The sequence below is a fragment of the Haliotis asinina genome, chromosome 4 (genome assembly GCF_037392515.1).
Source record: "Haliotis asinina isolate JCU_RB_2024 chromosome 4, JCU_Hal_asi_v2, whole genome shotgun sequence".
In the NCBI taxonomy this organism is placed as follows: Eukaryota; Metazoa; Mollusca; class Gastropoda; order Lepetellida; family Haliotidae; genus Haliotis; species Haliotis asinina.
Window position 1 is genome coordinate 55,380,189 of NC_090283.1, and position 20,094 is coordinate 55,400,282.

Sequence of the window (20,094 nt, forward strand, 5' to 3'; positions counted from 1 at the left end):
AACGAACAGGACGTTCACTGTTCAAACATATTACAATCCTGTTTAATGCAATTATGAAATATGAGTGTATACCAACCTCATATTACGTTGGTAAAAGCAAATTGTTCAAAGCAAATCAGATGTTAACCATTATAGGGTAATCACGTTAACTTCTGTGTTGAGTAAATTGCTCGAGCGACTATTGCTATGTAGAATTGAAAAATGATGAAAACGAATCCCCACACCATCTGCAGTTTGGATTCCGCAGAAATGCTGGAGCAGAGACAGCCTGCCTCAGTCTTCGTGAGAACATTGCATAGTTTATTGAAAGACAGTCACCTGTGTATTGTGCCTTTTTGGATAATGCCAAGGCATTTGATAGGGTCTGGCTTGGTGGTCTCTTCTGTAAGCTTCACGATGTGGGTATATTCAATGAAATAATATGTAACATTTTCCGGCTGTGAATCGAACAGCTTTCCAGTCAAGCAAGAAGTAGGCCAGGGACGCGTTCTCTCAGCCTGTCTGTTTACTATATATATAAATGACCTCATCTTTCAACTGGATAGCTCCGGGTATGGTCTTAACTACCGTGGGGTCATTATCCAGGTCAACTCCTAAAAGACAACACCACTATTGCAAGCAGCTCCCCGCCTGCACTTCAACAGCTGCTAGACATTGCTCATCAATACACTTGTCAATAGAGGCTAGTCTACATTGTGAGTATTAGTGTTCTCACGTTCTCAGGGTGATATTGTGTGTTCTAAAGTATTGTGTGGTGAAATGAAACTACTTCACAAAACATCAGTTATCTATGCATCAGTGCTCTTCTCTTGTAGTGGTACATCCTTGAAGCGGACCCAACTTACATGGGTGGGATGTTCCAGGTTGTTCTGCTAGAGCACTTCCAGCAGAGTGTGGGCCTCACAGCCTGGGTCACGTCAGTGTCATGCCTTGCTTATGTCGTTTGCTGGTGGTTGTGTCAATTTGGTCTATCAAGACATACTGTATCACTGCAAAGGCTTGTATCATCTGATGCATTGATTACTATAACCATTCCATGGCTACATTTCGTTGTTATACATATGACCAAATCTCTGCAACAGCAACTACAGTAATACGTTAGTTCATTGGTAAAGGTTCCGGTTTTCTGCAGATTTTCTGCAACCCTGCCTAAGTTTGACTAACAGGTTCGGGTTGTCAGACTCGGTGACGTCGTTGTCATCTCATCCCAACTGTGTTGGACGAAGCTCTTTAGATGAAGGACACATACAATCAACTGACCGTAGTTTGGTGATACTTTGGAATAATATTAGAAAATTGAACAATTCCTCTCTAATCAATCTTGACTTTGACGCTCTACACGGTGTATTTCATGATGGCACCTTCAATCAACAGAATAGTTTTATCTACATGTTTCAAATAAAACATATAATATCAGTTGAACTCCAGAAAACAACCGGTCCCGAGGATCACATTAAATGTAGGTAAACGAGAACAGAGCACTGAACAGTTTATGAATGAATCGTTGAAAAACAGTGAGATAACACCAGATGTTCACGAAAAGTGTAATCACGTCCTGTCTTCCACGAACCACCTGTCATTCACAAACTTGCCTAAAATCAAAGTATTTGCCTAACGCCTTTAGTACTCCAACCGTGCGCCTGGAAACAAACCAGACAATCAAATGATTGTCGGACCAGGCAATCCAGTTAGATAATTGTGAAGTAAGTCTGATATCCATCTTTGGCACAACCACACCAGTAAGTAAATGTGGAAATACAATACCGGCAGCACAGGAGGTGAACTCATTATGATTACCATGTTGTGGGGCAACTCTGTGCTTTGAATGTTACTACACAGGCACATTAGCTACCATGTTGATAGTTGTTAGTTAATGTTGATAGTTAATCGAGTCTTGACAAGAGTGAGTGAGTGTAGGTTATGCAGCACTTAGCAGTATTCAAGCTTTTTGTCGGCGGTTTGTAAATAATCGAGTCTGGACCAGACAATCCAGTGATCAACAGCCTGAGCATCTATCTGTGCAACTGGAAACCGATGGCGTGTGTGAATCACCTGATCCCGTTAGTCGCCTCTTACGACAAGCAATGGTAACTGAAAGCCACTATCCTGACTCGAACCTAAACGGGTCTGAGATCATTATGAGTCAACTGTCATGTGACGTTGTGGTACCAATAGTATACTGGCAATACAGACGTAGGTTAACAGTTATGGCACCACTTTCTGTTTTAGAAAGTCCTTAATATTAAGTTATTCACCATTGTACAGATACAATGGTGGACTGGATGGTCATCGCCGGAAGTTGTTTTGTAACTGTCAAATAGTATTTAAGAATATTTCAATTCCTTGAGTGGTGTGCGACACTGTCATTGTTATAGGTTTACAAAGGAACATTAATATTGTAACCAAATTTTGCACAAAATGGGGCATATAGAAAAAATATTTATAATTGTGTTTTTTGCAACGGATTTATATTAAAGAAGACCGAAAACTGGATGTTTAAATATGTGAAGTATATGGGCATTTTGTTTTTCCGCCACATTGTCTTGAGCTAAACAGTCCAGACTCTCGTTCATAAAGTTAATAAAGCCGTTCTTCCGGTTAAATAGCTTCATCACAAATGGAAAAAAAATCTTTCTCACACGTTTTTTTTCAAATGTTTGATAGACAAATAACCCCATTTTATTATGTTGCTCATAAATATGGGAGCTTCATGAGAGGATAACACAAGACATATTTCATGTAAAATGCTGTAAAATGTCTTGGTATTGCCACAACAAACGAAGCTGTTTTGTCTGAATGCGATCGTCATTATATTTCTTGTAACTCAAATAAGTTGTGTTAAGTATTAATGTTTTACAGATTAAGATAAATATGCAGTAGAGAGGGTTCGGGTGATTCTAGCACAGTCAAGTTGGTAAGGCTCATCATCAGCTCTGGGCCCTTGCCCCCTCTACACGCAGCCCAGACAGCGAATGGGACTTCTCCCAGGAAACGCTGCCAAGTCAAACCCATCAAGAATTTTCCGGAGAATATGCAGACTCCCAACACCGCAGCCGTCTGCGTTACACAGACTGTCAGAAGGGCTGTGCCCCCGGTGGAGAACCCGGGCACTCTCCTGATCTGTGTCAAGAGATCAGGAGGTACCAAACCAAGGGCACCGAGAACAATGGGGAGACGGGCGACAGACATTGGAAACATTTCGAAGGCGAGGTCCGCATATTTAGCATGCTGTTCCTGAATCTTGTCAATCACGTTGCTGTCAAAGGGGATAGAATATTCAATGATATAAAAAAAAGTTCATTGGTTTTATCAATAAGGACAAGAATAGGTTTGTTGGCAGGAATTATTCTAAGACTGTACATAGGCCCATTCCACAGAAGTTTGAAAGCGTCATTTTCGCCATGACGCTCTAGATATGTTCATTGTCGTACCATGGATGGACCTCGGAGCAAAAGGTACAGGCATGGCAAAGACGATATTAGAAGCAGCGAACCATGTCATCATGTCTTTTCAGATATGCTGTTTGTGCCAAGGAAGGGCATCCACCGACAATTTATTGGACAGTCTTAGTAAATTCATTACTCAGTCGACATTTTATGTTGATATTAATTGTTGTTTAAGAACAGCATTTTGGCGATTGCGAGTGGGAAGTGACTAGTCCTGAGCAGCAAAGCGAACGAAAAAGCTAGATATCCAAAACAAACATATATTAAAAACATATATAAAAACATATTATATTAAAAATGATGGATGAAAGTACCCGGGTTACTGAAGTGACGAAATTAATTTATATTTCTGATTTTAACTTTTACGTGGGATTTTACATTATTAACACTGATTTATTTGTTAACCAGTTTTCTGAAAAACTTAACGATCGTAACATCTAGTGTATATTTTCTATGTCAAATGAATATTCTCTTCTAGAGTTGTAGTGATGTGTGCAATGTACGTTTAATGTGGAATCATATTTTGTCAACTTTCTACACCAGAGACTTAAAAAGATTTTTATCAATTCTACGATCAGGTGAATTAAATATGAAGGATACCAGGAAGAAAAATAATACCTGGGGACATTTATAATTTTGTCCATTTTACAATACAACGTTAGTGTGAGTACGTATGGTTTTACGCCGTTGTTAGCAATATCCCAGCAATATTCCAGCAATATCGCGGTGGGTGACACCAGAAATGGGCTTCACACATTGTACCCATGTGGGAAATCGAACCCGGATCTTCGGCGTGACGAGCGAACACCTTAGCCTTGTGTCTACCCCACCGCTCCAGCGTTTTAGAAGATGAGGTTCCTTTGGTGTTTGTTTGCCCACTATACAAGACAAATATTACATATTGTCTGTAAAGATAGAAATTCCCTCACACGCATTTTCAAAATGAAAAAATTATTTTTATACAATACAATATGCATGCAAATCATGTGAAAGTAGCGGTTAAGCGACGTAGCACAGTATTGTTATGTTCTAGTTACAGTGCATATCGTTCCTGTAGGATTATGCATTGCACATGTGTATGTGGCCTTTCTAATGGCTAATATATGTTGTCACAAATGAGATTCGTCTCACCCACAGTCCTCTTGTGCAGGAAGAGGATGGTTAAGGGTGTCTACGTACTTGTTTCCACAAAATGATGAACGATACATGCACATAATCAAGCTGAGTATATCCCCAATACCTCGCCTCCCTCCCCAACTACCAAGTGTTACTCGATAATCATAAAGAGTACGGATATGCAGTCAGGCAATATCGCTGCAAACACGAACTGGATAGATGACACTTCGAGTATTTTTCCTGTTACGTGTCAGTGAACTCTGTGTCACAGAAAAGGAAGTTATTTGTCCAGGTAGGTGCGATGTACCTGTCTATCTGTCTGATCCAACATCTGCTAGTGTATGCCACGATACCATGTTCGCATGTTGTAAAGGAAAGAGTTAAGCCCGTACCCCGCTCTTTATACATCGAATATGTCCACCTTCCCGGATGTAATATTTGATCACTGAAATAGCCTGGGTTCATTGATTGCATTTTACCCATTCTAGGTTATTGAATGTATGAATGTCAGTTTTTAATTTTGGCTTTTGGTTGTGGTGGGGGTACGGGCGGAACTCATACCGTGGTAAATCCTGGTTATTTGCACTACTAATAACAAATTTTTACTTTCGTTTCACGATGGTGGCCGACTCGCCATGACTCACAGTCACTCTGCTGTATCGTGCACCCACGAGCCTTTGTTGTATCGCTTTAGTCAAAAGTGCACTGTATGCAAAGTCCTACCAGCTAATAATGCGCAGTTGTGGAAAGCATGGAAATGAATAGCTCTCTGATCGTTGTGATCGTGGTGAAAAAGACTGCAGTGCAGGGGTACAAGTGGTATGGGTATATACAACAAGGGATCTAACGTTATCAACGAACCGCCTCGTCTCTGTGTCCTGTGGTTAGAACGCGGGTATGTTGTCCGTGGCCCAGTATTTCGATGACATAAAGCAATACATAGCGTCTGAGTTACGTTTCTATTTGAAATCACTGCCTTGTCTCTCATACAATACAATAGACTAGTGTCAGTTCTGAGGATCACATGCTCTTAAGGCTCCTAATGTTGTTGGGACATCGAATGATGTCTTTGGCGCGACCCTCGCTATTTTTACTGCTGCTAGGGCCGGAATTGAGCCTAAATAAGCCCTTAGGGGCACGTGGTCAAGAACCCCTGTAATATGACTCTGTGATCAGCAATATTCCCGCTACATGGCGATAGTTTGCAAATGATCGAGTCTGGAGTAGATAATGCAGTGATCGACAGCATGAGCATCTAAGGAATTTGAATACAGTAACGTGTCAGCCAGTCGACACCACCCAATCCCGTCAGTCGACTCTTGCGACTTTTTGTAACCCGAATCTTCACGGGTTCCTGCTTTCCTAAATAAGTCTCCGAGCACTCTTATTGTTTTTAATAATAATATCATTTGGGAATCAATATAATTTAGAAATGATTTGTTCTGAAAATGTGTGAATGTCAGAGCCTAGATATTATTCTACACAGAAACTAGCTCAACAAGACATTGTGTTGAGGATACAGTGATACGTCTTTTTTGAATAGTTGGGCACACGGACAATGCTAATTTGAAATACATGATCTGCTTTCTGTATCTGATAACACCTTAGAGATTTAAACGAGATTAAATATAGGTATAGGTATCCATGAATTTGGAAAATATTGAAAAGAGATTGCAATGGTCAATCAGGGCTTGCAAATCACAATAATCACTTTTGCAATTCTCAGCGTAGCTTGTGAAATTACATAACCTAACCTCAAGATTCGAATTCAAATCATGCTTAGCGCTCTAAACTTTTGTGACCCGCAGTAATGAAAAGTTGGCCCACCTGAGCTACGACAAGCTAGTAATAGATGGTTCTGTCCATATGTTCGATTATGAGATGAAAGACATTAGACAAGCAGGCCAGAGACATGGATGGGTTTCTCATAAATCACATCTTGCAGAAGCTGTCGTAGAATCTGTCTCTCCAAAATAGGATTCAGGCCAGGACTCCAGTTCACCCAAAACAGGTTTTGAATATTCAAAAGACTAATAGAATGCAAATACGTGTACCACCAGGGGGCAGGATTACCACACAGCTATTTCTACTCAGTTACCTGTACATGTTTCTACCTGAGGAACTGATACATTGATGTCTCGGGATACTGCAGCAGACTTACATACTGTCTGCGGTAAAACAACGAAAAATGAAATGATCAAAATATGCACATGGAACATACATGGCCTTAAAGCAAAAGTTACTGAATTCATTGGTTTTTGTCAACAGTTTGATATATTTTGTTTACTTGAAACAATGTCCACTGATTCATTAACTGAGCTGCAGACTGTCGTTAATGAATATGATAGCTTTGTCCGCAATGCTAGACGTTCTGGAAACAAAGGATGCTTTTCAGGTGGTATTGCTCTTATCAACAAAAGTATGTCTTCCTATCTTGAAAGAGTTTACTGCCAGTGGGAAAATACTCTATTTTTGAGATGTACAAATGAGCAGGTATCCTCCCACCTGTTCCTGGTATTTGTATACATCCATCCTGAGCACTCTCCTGGCTACCACAATGGGGGGTCTTGTGGCATAGACAAGTTGCAAGATCAACTCAGTCAAATCATGAATGACTTTGGAGATAACTGTTACTTCATTATCAGTGGGGATTTCAATGCAAGGACGATGAAGCAAAATATTTACCCGTCGGCCAAGGCTACAGATCTGGTAACTGCTGTTGGAGTAGAAAATCATGTGATAAATTCGTTAATAACTTTGGTAGATCCCTGTTAGATATGTGTAAATTGTCAGCTGTCCATATTGTAAATGGAGATTTGATGGTGATAATGTGGGTGATTTTACGTTCGTTTCACACACTGGGTGTAGTACTGTTGACTACTGCTAGACACATATTAGATGATCCTGCGCACTAAACGCATTTGTGACAAGAGAGGCGGTACAACGAATTGGGCGAGTACACTTGGCTGCTACAGGTAGCTTGACGATTATGCACGTGCAATACTTGCTAACCGTGATATGAAATCAACACCGCTACTGATTAACACCTGTCTCGCTACTGTGTAACACCTGTCTCGCTAGTGTTTTACACCTGTCACAATACTGTTAAACAGATTGCAGTTGTAGTAAAAAATGTCCAAGTTAGGAAAACATGGGCAAATAGTTCATTCTCAGGCAATGGACATAGCATACAATGTTATCATGTATATGGACAAAAATTGTGCAACCAAAGCAGATTCTCTTTTACAAAGTAGCCTTGCTACTGGACTCTCAGTTTAAATCGCATTAAGGCAGAAGGTGGTAGGAGTGCGAGTGGACCTACATTTATCAGTCCCAGCAAGTTGCGCAAACCCAAAACTTGCAGTTACAAACTTGATGATTTCGACCGGTGTGCAGTCCGTCAATTTGTACAAAGTTTATATGGCGTAAAAACTACCCACTCTGGATACGATGTATGATATGGCAAAGTGCCAGTTGAACTACAAGGGTTCTAAGGAAAGTTTTCGAAAAAATCTCAAAGACATGGGTTTTAGGTGGCGAAAAACGCAGTCAAACCGTAAACTTTTAATGGAACGTAAGGACATTGTTTCCAAGCGTTTGCAATACTTGCGTGCAATAAAGAAATACAGAGAAGAAAATCGAACACTCATCTTTATCGATGAAACATGGTTGCATGTACACCACATTGTCCGAAAGTGTTGGCAACTTGTGGGTGAAGTCGTAATAAATGGGGTTCAACCTCCGTCTGGCACCGGACCTCGGCTTATTGTGGTTCATGCAGGGGGTGAAAACGGTTTTGTTCCAAATGCTTTGCTTGTTTTTGATTCCAAACTCAAATCAGCAGACTATCATGACAAGATGAACTTTGAAAATGTTTCCAAATGGCTGCAGGAAAAGTTGATCCCAAACCTCCCACTGCACTCTGTCATCGTTATGGATAATGCACCATATCATAGCAAGCAAGTGGACAAATGTCCGACAACCGCCAACAGAAAAGATGACATAAAAGCGTGGCTACAAAGGCACAATATCTCATTTCATGAGAAAATGCTTAAAGCCGAACTATTGTTTCTTGCAAAATCCAACAAATCGGGCCCTAACCACAGAGTAGACACGACGTTGAAGCAACATGGTCATGATGTACTACGTCTCCCTCCATACCACGCAGAACCCGATTGAGTTAATTTGGGCAAATGTGAAAAATTATGTCGCTTCACAAAACTTGCAGTTCACAAAAAGTTCCTTAAGAGTTGCCATAAATGAAAGGATGTCTGCAATGGGTGCAAAAGAATGGTCGGAATGTTGTAAACATGTTAAAACAATTGAAGATGGTTACTGGCAACGCGAAATCGCAGTAGAAAGGGAAATTGACAGACTAGTGATTGACTTAAGACTTGCAAGTGATTCAGACACTGAGACTGATTCAGAGAGTGATAATTAAAGCATAAATCAGTAAGTCCGCCTAATTTTCCAGCATTATTGTGTCTTGTATAATTAGTAAGTTCGCCTAATTTTCTAGCATTGTTGTGTCTTGTATAATAATTGACACATACCTTATCAGGTTTTTATTGTTCCCATACTTATTCATACAAAAAGAGTAATCTTTGGTGAGTTGTATGTATTTTATATTTTTTTAGTCACTGATAAATCTTCTGAGTCTGGTACTCAGTAATCCCCAAACCGACAAATTTGTGTACAAAGATATTTCTCACTGACTTATCAATGTCTAAAGGTATTTTCAGTTTTCTGTACTCAATTTTGGTGACCATAATAAAAATATGACAGAAATTTGGAAATATTGTTTGAATACTAATCATTTCTCTGGAACCGGTTATATAAATTTCCAAGACATGTATTCCCGGTCGATCACCAGCAGAATTATGGACGAAAATCAGCCCGTACAGAGAAATAGGAACAAAATTATGGGATAAAAATATTTCCCCCTTGCTACTCTGATTTAGCCACCACCATTCAGTAACAGATAACTGTTAACATGTTAAAAAGTTAAATGAAACACAATTAACTATATGTAGTTATTATCTATTTAATATTTAGCAGACGAAAAGTCAACTTTACCCATTAAAACAACACCACATATTCCTTCGAATGATAAGACTGCAATTTCAGGCATAAGATACTGATATTCCACGCTAACCTTTAGTTAAGACGAAGACAAATAGATGATTGGGGCATTGACAAGCATTTTAGATATTCAACAATTTGTTAAAAAAACCAGGAAAATGTCATTTGCCTCGTGAAATGGATCGGTGGTCCTAAACATATTTGCTCAGTATATTGTGTTGATTCAATTCGTTTGGATTGTACCTGTTCCCAAATCGAGTGTGCTGTAACAATTCATGCGTGAAACGCACGGGGAAAATGAACTTCTCGATATTTATCAGACAACCTGTCTCCCTCTTGTTTCAAGTGGATCGTTCCCAAGTATGCATTTGTCAGGTCGTGGATCATCTTATATGTGTTTACCAGTACTCTATCACATCTCCTGATTTGTTCGCTGATCTTATTGATTTGTATGTTCGCAGTAGAAGGGCTATGCTAGTGGAAATGATGTAGTACCCGAAGTGTGGTACAAATACTTTCAGGGTCTTCTAAACCCAAGAGAAACAACAAAGATGAGTGAATTTGATAAATTAGTATCTAGATTAGTAATTAGATTCTCACTCGTGCTCAGATTGTAATGACTTTCCTTTTACGGATCAACTCTTGGCAGGTGAAATCAGTGAACACGAGATTAAACAAGCACTGAATGAACTTAAAGTTAGTAAAGCTCCAGCTATGGATGGAATATCACCCGAATTCCTGAAGAGTATATGTCAGTTTATAATTCCGTATATTAAACTACTGTTAAATACGATTCTGGATACTGGTGTATTTCCAATTGCATGGAATATAGGAATGATAATTTCTGGAAGCAAATTGGAACCCAGCAATTATAGGGGTCTATCGATATTAAATGTCACCGGTAAACTATATTCTGCTATACTTGAAAAACGTATCAGGATATGGCTTAAAAGGCTTAAAAGGAAAAGAAGCGATTACATTAAAGAATATGTATGCATTAGTTAAAGCATGTATCAGAACAAAGGTATTACTGATTGTTTTACAACTTCTAGTGGTGTCAGACAAGGTTGTGTCCTTAGCCCAGTGTTATTTATACTTTTCATCAATGAACTTTACCTGAAATTTGTAATAAATGTGATCATGGCGTATTTGTTTCTCAGGAAATTATAGATATAATGCTTCTTCTTTTTGCAGATTATATTGCTTCGTTGTCTTATTCAGTTAGTGGCTTACAGAAACAATTAAATGCATTACAGTCTTATTGTGCCAAATGGGGCTTAACGGTGAACTTAGATAAATAAATCAAATGTCATTGTTTTTAGAAATGGTAGTATTGTAAATAGATCTGAAAAATGGACATACGGTAATACGTCTATGAAGGTAGTTTTATATTATAAGTTCTTAGGATCGGTGATATTTGCACCCATTCTATTATATAGTTCTGAAATTGTGGGTGTAAAATACCATGACTCAATAGGAAACAATTCAAGCTTTACGTTTTAAGAAATACTTAGGTGTAGTTTAATATGCTTCCAACAGAGCGATTCTTGGCGATACAGGCAGATATTCTATTTTTGTTTCAACACAATTAAGAGCAGTCAACTATTGGATAAAGTTATTACGTATGGATGCTTATAGATACTCATATCAATGTTATCGCATGTTACAACAATAAGATGGTAAAGGTAAGAACAGTTGGGTGTCTGATAGCAGAAATATTCTTTTTAAGTGTGGGTTTTCTTATGTTTGGATATCACAGGATGTCGGTGATAAAACGCTGTTTGATGTAATTTATAAACAAAGACTAATAGACATATATTTCCAAGATTGGCATCTAAATATCTTTCCTACTATGCTCTTGTTGAAGAGAGCCAGAAAAATATTTAACTGTATTACATGACAAATCTTTGAGAATCTTTCTGTTAATGCAGAATCTCCTTGCATGATTTCAGTGTACAGTCTGAACGTAAATGTGACAATTTAAATTCAACTGAAATTTTATGTGTAAAATGTAATAGCAATGAGGTCGATGATGAATATCATGTGTTATTTGTGTGCAAGCACTACTGAAACCTGCGAAATAAATATCTTCCAAACTTATGTACAGGGTATAAGGATTAACATTCTATGATAAATATTTTAAATTCTAAGAATGAAGATGTTATTATCACCGTTGCATGTTTTCTGAAAAATGTGTTTATTTTTAGAGGTAAAACGTGATAGGTATGCATATTTTGAAAAAAATGTAACTGTACTATGCGTCGTTTGGCCTAAAATACTTAATTGTCTGAAAGACAATCAATAGTTAATCAATACTACATCTCAATTAACAAAACACACTCTCATAACAAAGGCACTAGAACTTAGAATAGGTTTTTACAAAATGTTATATCGGCCTTAGGGTACATTTTACAATCAATTTAGAAAATATAGGAACGAAAACTTTCGATCGGAAATCACAAATCACAATAACCACAGTAACAGATGTTGTTACGAAGTCAAATATCTATAGATGGTTACTTGAAATATAGACGGGTATAATTGCAGATTACAAAGCTCAGTGTTTAAGATTAAGTGACACTAACTGCACAAAGCAACAAGATAGATAGACGATGGTAGGGCCCGAATATTTCTAGTTTGGGGCAGAAAGGAGGGTTAGAATGACGCTTTTAAACTTTCTAGAGTTAACGTTCGGTATAAAATTGAGATGCTTGTTAAGCGTTCTTTGGATACTGATTTTATGTTGCTTTGCAAACTACCCATATTCCCGCAAACGGAATATGACCCACAGAGATCACTCATTAAAGTTTACTGTCTTCCAGAATGGTCTTCCCCAAGTGTTTTGTCTGTCATCAGCAGTTTACCCTGAAGGGTCCCGCTCCCTACGTACTACACGTGTGTGACACGTGTGTCACATCTGCAGCTGGTGGTGTGATATCATGCTTTACGTGTCAGAGGGAGGTCAACCTCACAGATACAAGACTCAAGAAGGATGCAGTGAGACAGAGGGAAATATTCCACCTGACAGTCCAACATCGCCCCACAGACCTTCTCTGTACACATGAAGATGACGGCAACCAGGCTGTGTGTTGGTGTCAGGAGTGTGAAGAGTTCCTCTGTGACTTCTGCCAGAATTATCACAGTAACTTCACAGTTACCAGAAAGCATGCACTTCAAAACCTCAGCGACTTTAAACCAGTTGTCTCAAACACTCCAACCCCTTGCAGTGTCCACAGCCCTGATTCTCTTTATCTTTTTGATAGGAGATGCGAAATTCTGATTTGTGGAAGATGCAGAATTGAAGATCACGCAGATCATGAAGTTGAGAAGTTAGATGTGGTAGCAGAAAATATCCTTAACCAGATGGACCAACACAAAACTGAGCTGGCAACATTACAAGCTCGCCAACAGTCCAACATTCAGAATATCTGACGACAGACCGAAATCAGAGATGCAACGCACAACACACTGAAAGAAAACATTGGCCATACTTTCAGATCTCTGAGATCACAACTTGATCAAAGAGAGAAGGAAGTTCTGACCGACCTTGACGGTCAGATAACGGCGACCAAGACAAGACTCCGTTCTCAGTTAAACATATGTGAAGAAGCTTCGAAGAAATGCTCTGAGGTTTTAGACTACATCACCAAGGTTCTAATTTATGCCTCACAGTCAGACCTTGTGGAGTTGGAGAGTTCTGTAGGGGATCCAACTCGGGCTTACCTTGACAAGGCTGAGACTCCAACACAGGACATACCCGCAATTGTCTTCAACACCAACGGTTTGTCAAAGCTGAGATCAAACATAACAGGATTTGGGACCATCGTAACCAAGGACATGGCAGAAGAACACGCAAGAGGTACTTATATGAGAGACCAGAGCACTCTCTTTTATTACATGTATAACTTTTTACAGACACTCAATTATTATACATGCACACTGCCATTTAGATTGTGGTCAGAGGGAAAATGTGTTGTGTTTTGAGATAACAAATCATAACACTTTCTCAGGAAATAACAGATCCCGGAACTTTTCGGGTACTAGATCTAGAATGTATCATGTTGCATTTGGGTACTTTGGGTCAATCTAGACCTTAGGTCTTTAGGCCATATGGGCCATGTCAGTTTACATTTGCCATTTTTGGGTTCAGATCTCGGATCAGCGAATACTAGACTTTGTACTTAACACCTCACACTCCTTTCTCAGTAACTCGAGTTTCCTGCTCGAAAACAACTAATATATTACTTAAAGCATGGGTAATTATTGACGCAATGTCATTGTCTACACTGCCGATTTGTGTTAGATACTGACAATACTCGTTCTTAAGAAACAGTAACGCGTGCTCATAATATATTTGAAACTTTATAGTCGAGATGTCTCGCCCCTAACAGTTGCAGTATTTATGATGCGGTGTAACAGACGAAGCATCTATTCATTCTTATGGATGCATAAAGGTTTTGACGCCTTTATTTACATCATTGTGTTGTATGACAACGGTATGGATTTACAGCGTCTTTAATATTTACAACACGGAGATTCTGGGTTACTTCCTGCCTCTGCATCATCACATGATGGAGGGGCAAGAAGTAGCCCAGGAACTTTGTGTTCTAATCGTTGCAAACACGTCGTGCAGCGTCCTCCGTCGTACAGCGAGCTCTGACAAACGGAAACCTTGAATACTTCAGCACCCGATGAAGGGGCAAGAAGTAGCCCTGGAACTTTGTGTTCTAATCGTTGCAAACACGTCGTGCAGCGTCCTCCGTCGTACAGCGAGCTCTGACAAACGGAAACCTTGAATACTTCAGCACCCGATGAAGGGGCAAGAAGTAGCCCAGGAACTTAGTGTTCTAATCGTTGCAAACACGTCGTGCAGCGTCCTCCGTCGTACAGCGAGCTCTGACAAACGGAAACCTTGAATACTTCAGCACCCGATGAAGGGGCAAGAAGTAGCCCAGGAACTTAGTGTTCTAATCGTTGCAAACACGTCGTGCAGCGTCCTCCGTCGTACTGCGAGCTCTGACAAACGGAAACCTTGAATACTTCAGCACCCGATGAAGGGGCAAGAAGTAGCCCAGGAACTTAGTGTTCTAATCGTTGCAAACACGTCGTGCAGCGTCCTCCGTCGTACTGCGAGCTCTGACAAACGGAAACCTTGAATACTTCAGCACCCGATGAAGGGGCAAGAAGTAGCCCAGGAACTTTGTGTTCTAATCGTTGCAAACACGTCGTGCAGCGTCCTCCGTCGTACAGCGAGCTCTGACAAACGGAAACCTTGAATACTTCAGCACCCGATGAAGGGGCAAGAAGTAGCCCAGGAACTTTGTGTTGTAAATAGTAAAGAAGTTGTAAGTCCATGCCATAATTCTAAACGCCAATCAAGCATCTGATCATTGTTTTGTTTCAGACAAGAAAACTCAAACTGAACATGACTTCGTGGGTGAGATGAAAATCAAATATGAGAACGTGAGTTTGGTATAATACATTGTACCACAACCCCACATGAGCACATGGGAGTGTTTGTATTACAGAGTATTAAATTTATTAATACTAATTAAACCGTAAGACAACGATCTGAACCAAGATTTGGAATCCGTTTTCAGAAGTAGGGACAAAGTGTTCACTCTTTATGGATAACAATGTCTCAGTTATAAGATTATAGCGACCATACATCAGACCTGTGTATAGGAATCCAGAAACATCGCTATGGAAGCAGATAAAATATATTCGCTGCATCGTGTGTTCTTTGTCAAGTTAAATTAAAACATTTTAGATATTTCTGTCCCTGCTTAGCACCTACTTCATTCCTCCCCATATTTACCGACATGCCTACCTACGTATTATGATTAATTTTTCAGACTTTCGATGACATCATAAAGAGAGCCTCAGAAACCACCCGTTTCCTGCTTGGTAAACGCCAGTCACTTTTGTTTCTGTACTTTCTTCGTTCAGATAACTATGTCCAGGTTCTCACACTAAAATAGTGGCCTGTATTTTTGCTTTCTCGTTGACATTCACTACAAGATATGAAACTCCTGTTTGATCATAGCGATGAGTGTGTTGATGTTGCAGGGCTGCTCAATGAATGCGACGTTTACCTCCCGAAACCAGATGCCGTGGACAAGTCGATGGTGCTGAAATGTACGTTCATAATTTATCCATTTATCATGTATGTTTAAACTACGATGAACAAACCTATTGCTCCCAGGGTTCGGCTACATTTACCATTCCAAAGTATTCCGTAGTTGAATATTCCGCTAATGCACCTGTTTGGCTAATCATATGCGTGCAAGGATCTGGGTTTTTGTTGTCTAACACTGCAGTATGCATTACTCCAACTACATGGCAGCGGTTTGGACCTACAATCCTGTGATCAACAGCATGATCATCGATCTACGCAAATGGGATATGATGATGTGTGGCAACCAAGTCAGCGAGACTGACCAGCCGATCTTGAAGGTCGCCTCTTACGACAAGCACGGGTCTCTAAAGACCACCTCCAACCAGGATCACCACGGTTCTTTAATATGTATCCTCAGTGTTTGTAATCCTGTGTCAAAGGAACGAAGCAAGCATTTTCCAAGGTCTCCGCCACTTGATAGCTCTGTAGCGATGTAGCGATGTAGCTATGTAGCTATGTAGCGATGTAGCTATATAGCGATGAAGCGATGTAGCGATGCGCAGCAACATCCCTACCACGACTTGGCCAACTGTTACATGAAAGTAACTTCCACAGCTTATGGCAAACCAAGACATGAGGGAAGACCCTTCTCATCGATCTCTCTCCAAAACACGGGATTATGAGAATCTTTCACCTCGACGACGCCATATTCTCACTCTGCCTTTTGCGGTATCGATTCAAAAGCGACTTTCATCAGAGAAGACGGTGGTTCGCCACTGTCCACTGCGCCAAGTCTATGTCGTGGCGTCAAACGTGAACCAACGTATGGTCGACGGCAAAGCAAATCAGCCTGAGTGAGACGGCGACGTACAGTATTGTTGCTGTAGATGGTAGACTCATGTGTTCCATGACGCATGGCACCGCGTTGGATGCTCCACCCTGCCTTTAACTATCTCTGACGTTTGTTAGCACTTACACGTGGCATTCTCACTGTGGCATGAAAATGCCGATGCAGACGTTAAGTAGCATCGGAAGAGCAGGAGCATCATGCAACGAATGCAATTCTACCTTCACGACATGTCTCTGCACAGATAAAATGTAAACCCACTGAGTTCACATTTTAGAGATGTGTGACGTCATGTATCCTGCGTCAGTGGTAAACATTTTCTTTTTCCCTGAATACCAGTATTAACGGAATCAATTCCGTATCAGAGACTTATTGGACACTGCGGATTTACAGTAGATATTGATGATGCGTTTCTTTGGCGGTGCGTATATATGGAATGCTGGTACTTGTTGTGTACAGAGAATGCCCCTCGGTTACACCACCTTCTAAGTAACATTAATCACAACTAGTCAGTTCCATTTTCTAGCTCTTTCTGTTCTATTCCTGTGCTCTCATTTGCCTTCCTGTGGTATCACTTCCATTCCTGTGTTATCAGTGCCATTACTGTGCTTTCAGTTCCACTCCTGTGCTCTCAGTTGCATTCCTGTGCTATCAGTTCCATTCCCGAGTTAGCAGCTCCACTACTTAGCTATCAGTTCCATTCCTGTGTTATCAGTTCCATTCCTATGCTATCAGTTGCAGTCCAGTGTTTTCAGTTCCATTACTGTGCTATCAGTTCCATTCCTGAGCTATCAGTCACATTCCAGTGCTATCAGGTCCATTCCTGTGCTAGCAGTGTCATTACTGACCTAGCAGTTCTGTTCCTGTGCTATTAGCTCCACTCCAGTGCTACCAGTTACCTAAATACAATTCTTTCTTCTCAGCAAAAGTATTTTTGAATCAGTGCTTGCATTTCTTGTACATATTGATGTCAGTGTTCTCGTCTCTGAGGGCTTTAACAGCTGAATATTTCTGATGTTTAAAAACTTCAAGTTTATGATCCAACCGTGGGCGTTGTGTATTCATCTTTTTTGAATCATGTAAGTCAGAGGTGATAGCGAAGTTTCCATGTTTTCATTTATCAAATTTTGCAACATTTTCGTCAGATTTGTTAAAAAATGTTATTTGCATCCATACTCCATAGTGCTTCCATGTGGGGTGGTTGGGGAAGAATTGTTGTAGAATATCCAGTTTGGACCTGATATCCAAAGAGCAACTAATTGGAAAGTGACATGACATGTCATAAGAGCCCACTCCAAAATCTGTTATATGTGGAAAAAGGGATGATGATGATGATATCATATAATCCACTACACTGCAGCCGTTATGGACAATACAAGTATTCTCCTGTTGTATCATGAAAAAGTCTACCATTTAACGTATGACAACCAAGTGCCCGGCACAGTTCGACTAGCTTAATACCATAATTATTTCGGGCAGGTACGTCCTTAGATGACCTAGGCATATCAAACCGGTCACTAGGGTAATCGAAAGAATCTTACATAAAAATGCAAAGAATCATCTGGAATATAGTCCAAAAAGTCCTTGAGACGAGTATTTAGGTGTCCACATAACAACATATATTTACATGGATGTTCTGTGGCGATGACATTTAAATAGTCCTCAAGTATCAACATACTGCTTGACTGGGTACCTACTGTGCCTCCTTTCCGAATCAGGGAATGTTGCATTCAGTTCTTCGAATGTTATGTGGCTGGGCTTGAAGCAATATACAGATGACAGCTTGCTGACGGGGTCATCCGACTTCCGATCAGAAGGTCTAAGGTTCGAATCCAAATCCGATGCATAAACAATCATCGATTGAAACTGATGTTCACGATCTTGGGGTTTTAGAAGGTTGTTCGGAAATTTGGTTTTCCACTTTTGTTTGTCGTTTAACGTTGTATTCTGCAATACGACAGCGTCAATCTAGTGATTGACATCATGAGCATCTAATTCACATTTATGCGTTGCAGGTATACATCTGAAGTATGACACAGATAAAGTAAACCTTGCCCGCACCAGCATCAACACGGAGGGAGACCTGGTCAACGGGACGCCGTACACCAGACCTGCAAGGGAAGGGAGACTGAAGAAGTACTTGGGGACATGCAGTACTGTACCCCTCGCCCGAGATGGTTGTCCCCAGTACTGGGAGACGGAGACCAGGGTCGGACAGTACAAAGGACTCATAGAGAACTCCATCATCCTGGAGGTTGGTGTCTGTGCTGAGGAAGAGATGGACAATGATTACTGCGTAGCCCTTCGTCCTCATGCCTACAGTATGACCGTCGGCTACTGTACTACTCACAAGGGTATATGCAGGAAAATCAACAAGGAGGGAAAGGAAGTGTTACATCTACCTGACACCATCCCCAACACAGCAGGGTCATCAGACATCCTACACTACGGTGTTGTCTATGATGACGCCAAGAAGAAGATTGTCTTCACTGACGTGAAGGAAATGAAAGTCATGTCAACGTTAGACAATGTAGACTCCGGTCAACTCTTGTGGCCGATGTTCGGGGTACATCAGAGTTTCCTTCAGATGCTTTTCTGTGGTACAGTCAGCATGAGACTCGTAGTGGGCAGCGACATCAACATGACAGAGGAGAAGAAAGCAATGATTGTCGAGGCACTGTCGTGACGTTGCATGCTAAAGGCAATGGTGGTGAGTATGAACACACAGAGATACGTCTGTACCACCGATATCAACATGACAGAGGAGAAGAAAGCTCTAGTTATAAGACACTGTCGTGTTGCCATGTTATGACACCGGTGGCCATGGTGATGAGTAGGAACACATGGAGATATGTACCAACGATATCAACATGAGGCTTCGTCCAAGCAAAATGCTCCTCCCTGAATACTGCTAGTCTCCTCATGTTGCTGTTGAAATGTTTCTATTATGTTAACGCTGTCTACAATTTCCATCCATGCAGTACACATTACGAAGGGATATCAAAAAGTGAGGACAGAGAGCCCCACCAGGATATTGATATATATGCAGCTGTTTGTTATGTTTTATTTTTCTACATAATATCTGTAAACCTCTGCTGGTCTGCTAGTTCCAACCTCACGATCCATAATTCGTTTGACTTTGCACCTTGGTACAATTCGCAATATGCAAGAAACATATTGTCTGTTTGAGGTATGTACAAGTCCACTAGAAACAAACTTAGATATTAAAGTGTATGCCTCCGCCCCACCCCCTTTCATGTTTACTGCAAATTCATGCTACAAATTGGTTATAGATCTCCAAATGCTGTTGCTTATGGGGAAAGCAGTCAACTCCCTTTGTCCCATGTTTACTTTGTAAAATGTATTAAATACTGGCTAAGATTATTACACATGCACCCTGATAGATAACCTTATCAATGTTATCAGTTTTTACTGCCAATTGGATCTAGAAAACGACCAACATGGGTAAGTCATGTTCAGCATTT

At 40.4% G+C, this 20,094-nt stretch overlaps 1 protein-coding gene and 1 pseudogene across 1 annotated transcript; both read left to right on the top strand.

The window, feature by feature from the left end:
• Positions 1–249: 249 nt before the first annotated feature.
• On the top strand, positions 250–15,122 carry LOC137281012 (E3 ubiquitin-protein ligase TRIM33-like; annotated as a pseudogene).
• A 599-nt stretch (positions 15,123–15,721) lies between these two features.
• Positions 15,722–19,516, top strand: LOC137282595 (uncharacterized). The gene is made up of 2 exons (XM_067814367.1): positions 15,722–15,782; positions 18,625–19,516. Exons 1-2 carry the CDS (start codon positions 15,770–15,772, stop codon positions 19,293–19,295), a joined length of 684 nt encoding a protein of 227 aa, XP_067670468.1. The 5' UTR covers positions 15,722–15,769; the 3' UTR covers positions 19,296–19,516.
• Positions 19,517–20,094: the final 578 nt, after the last annotated feature.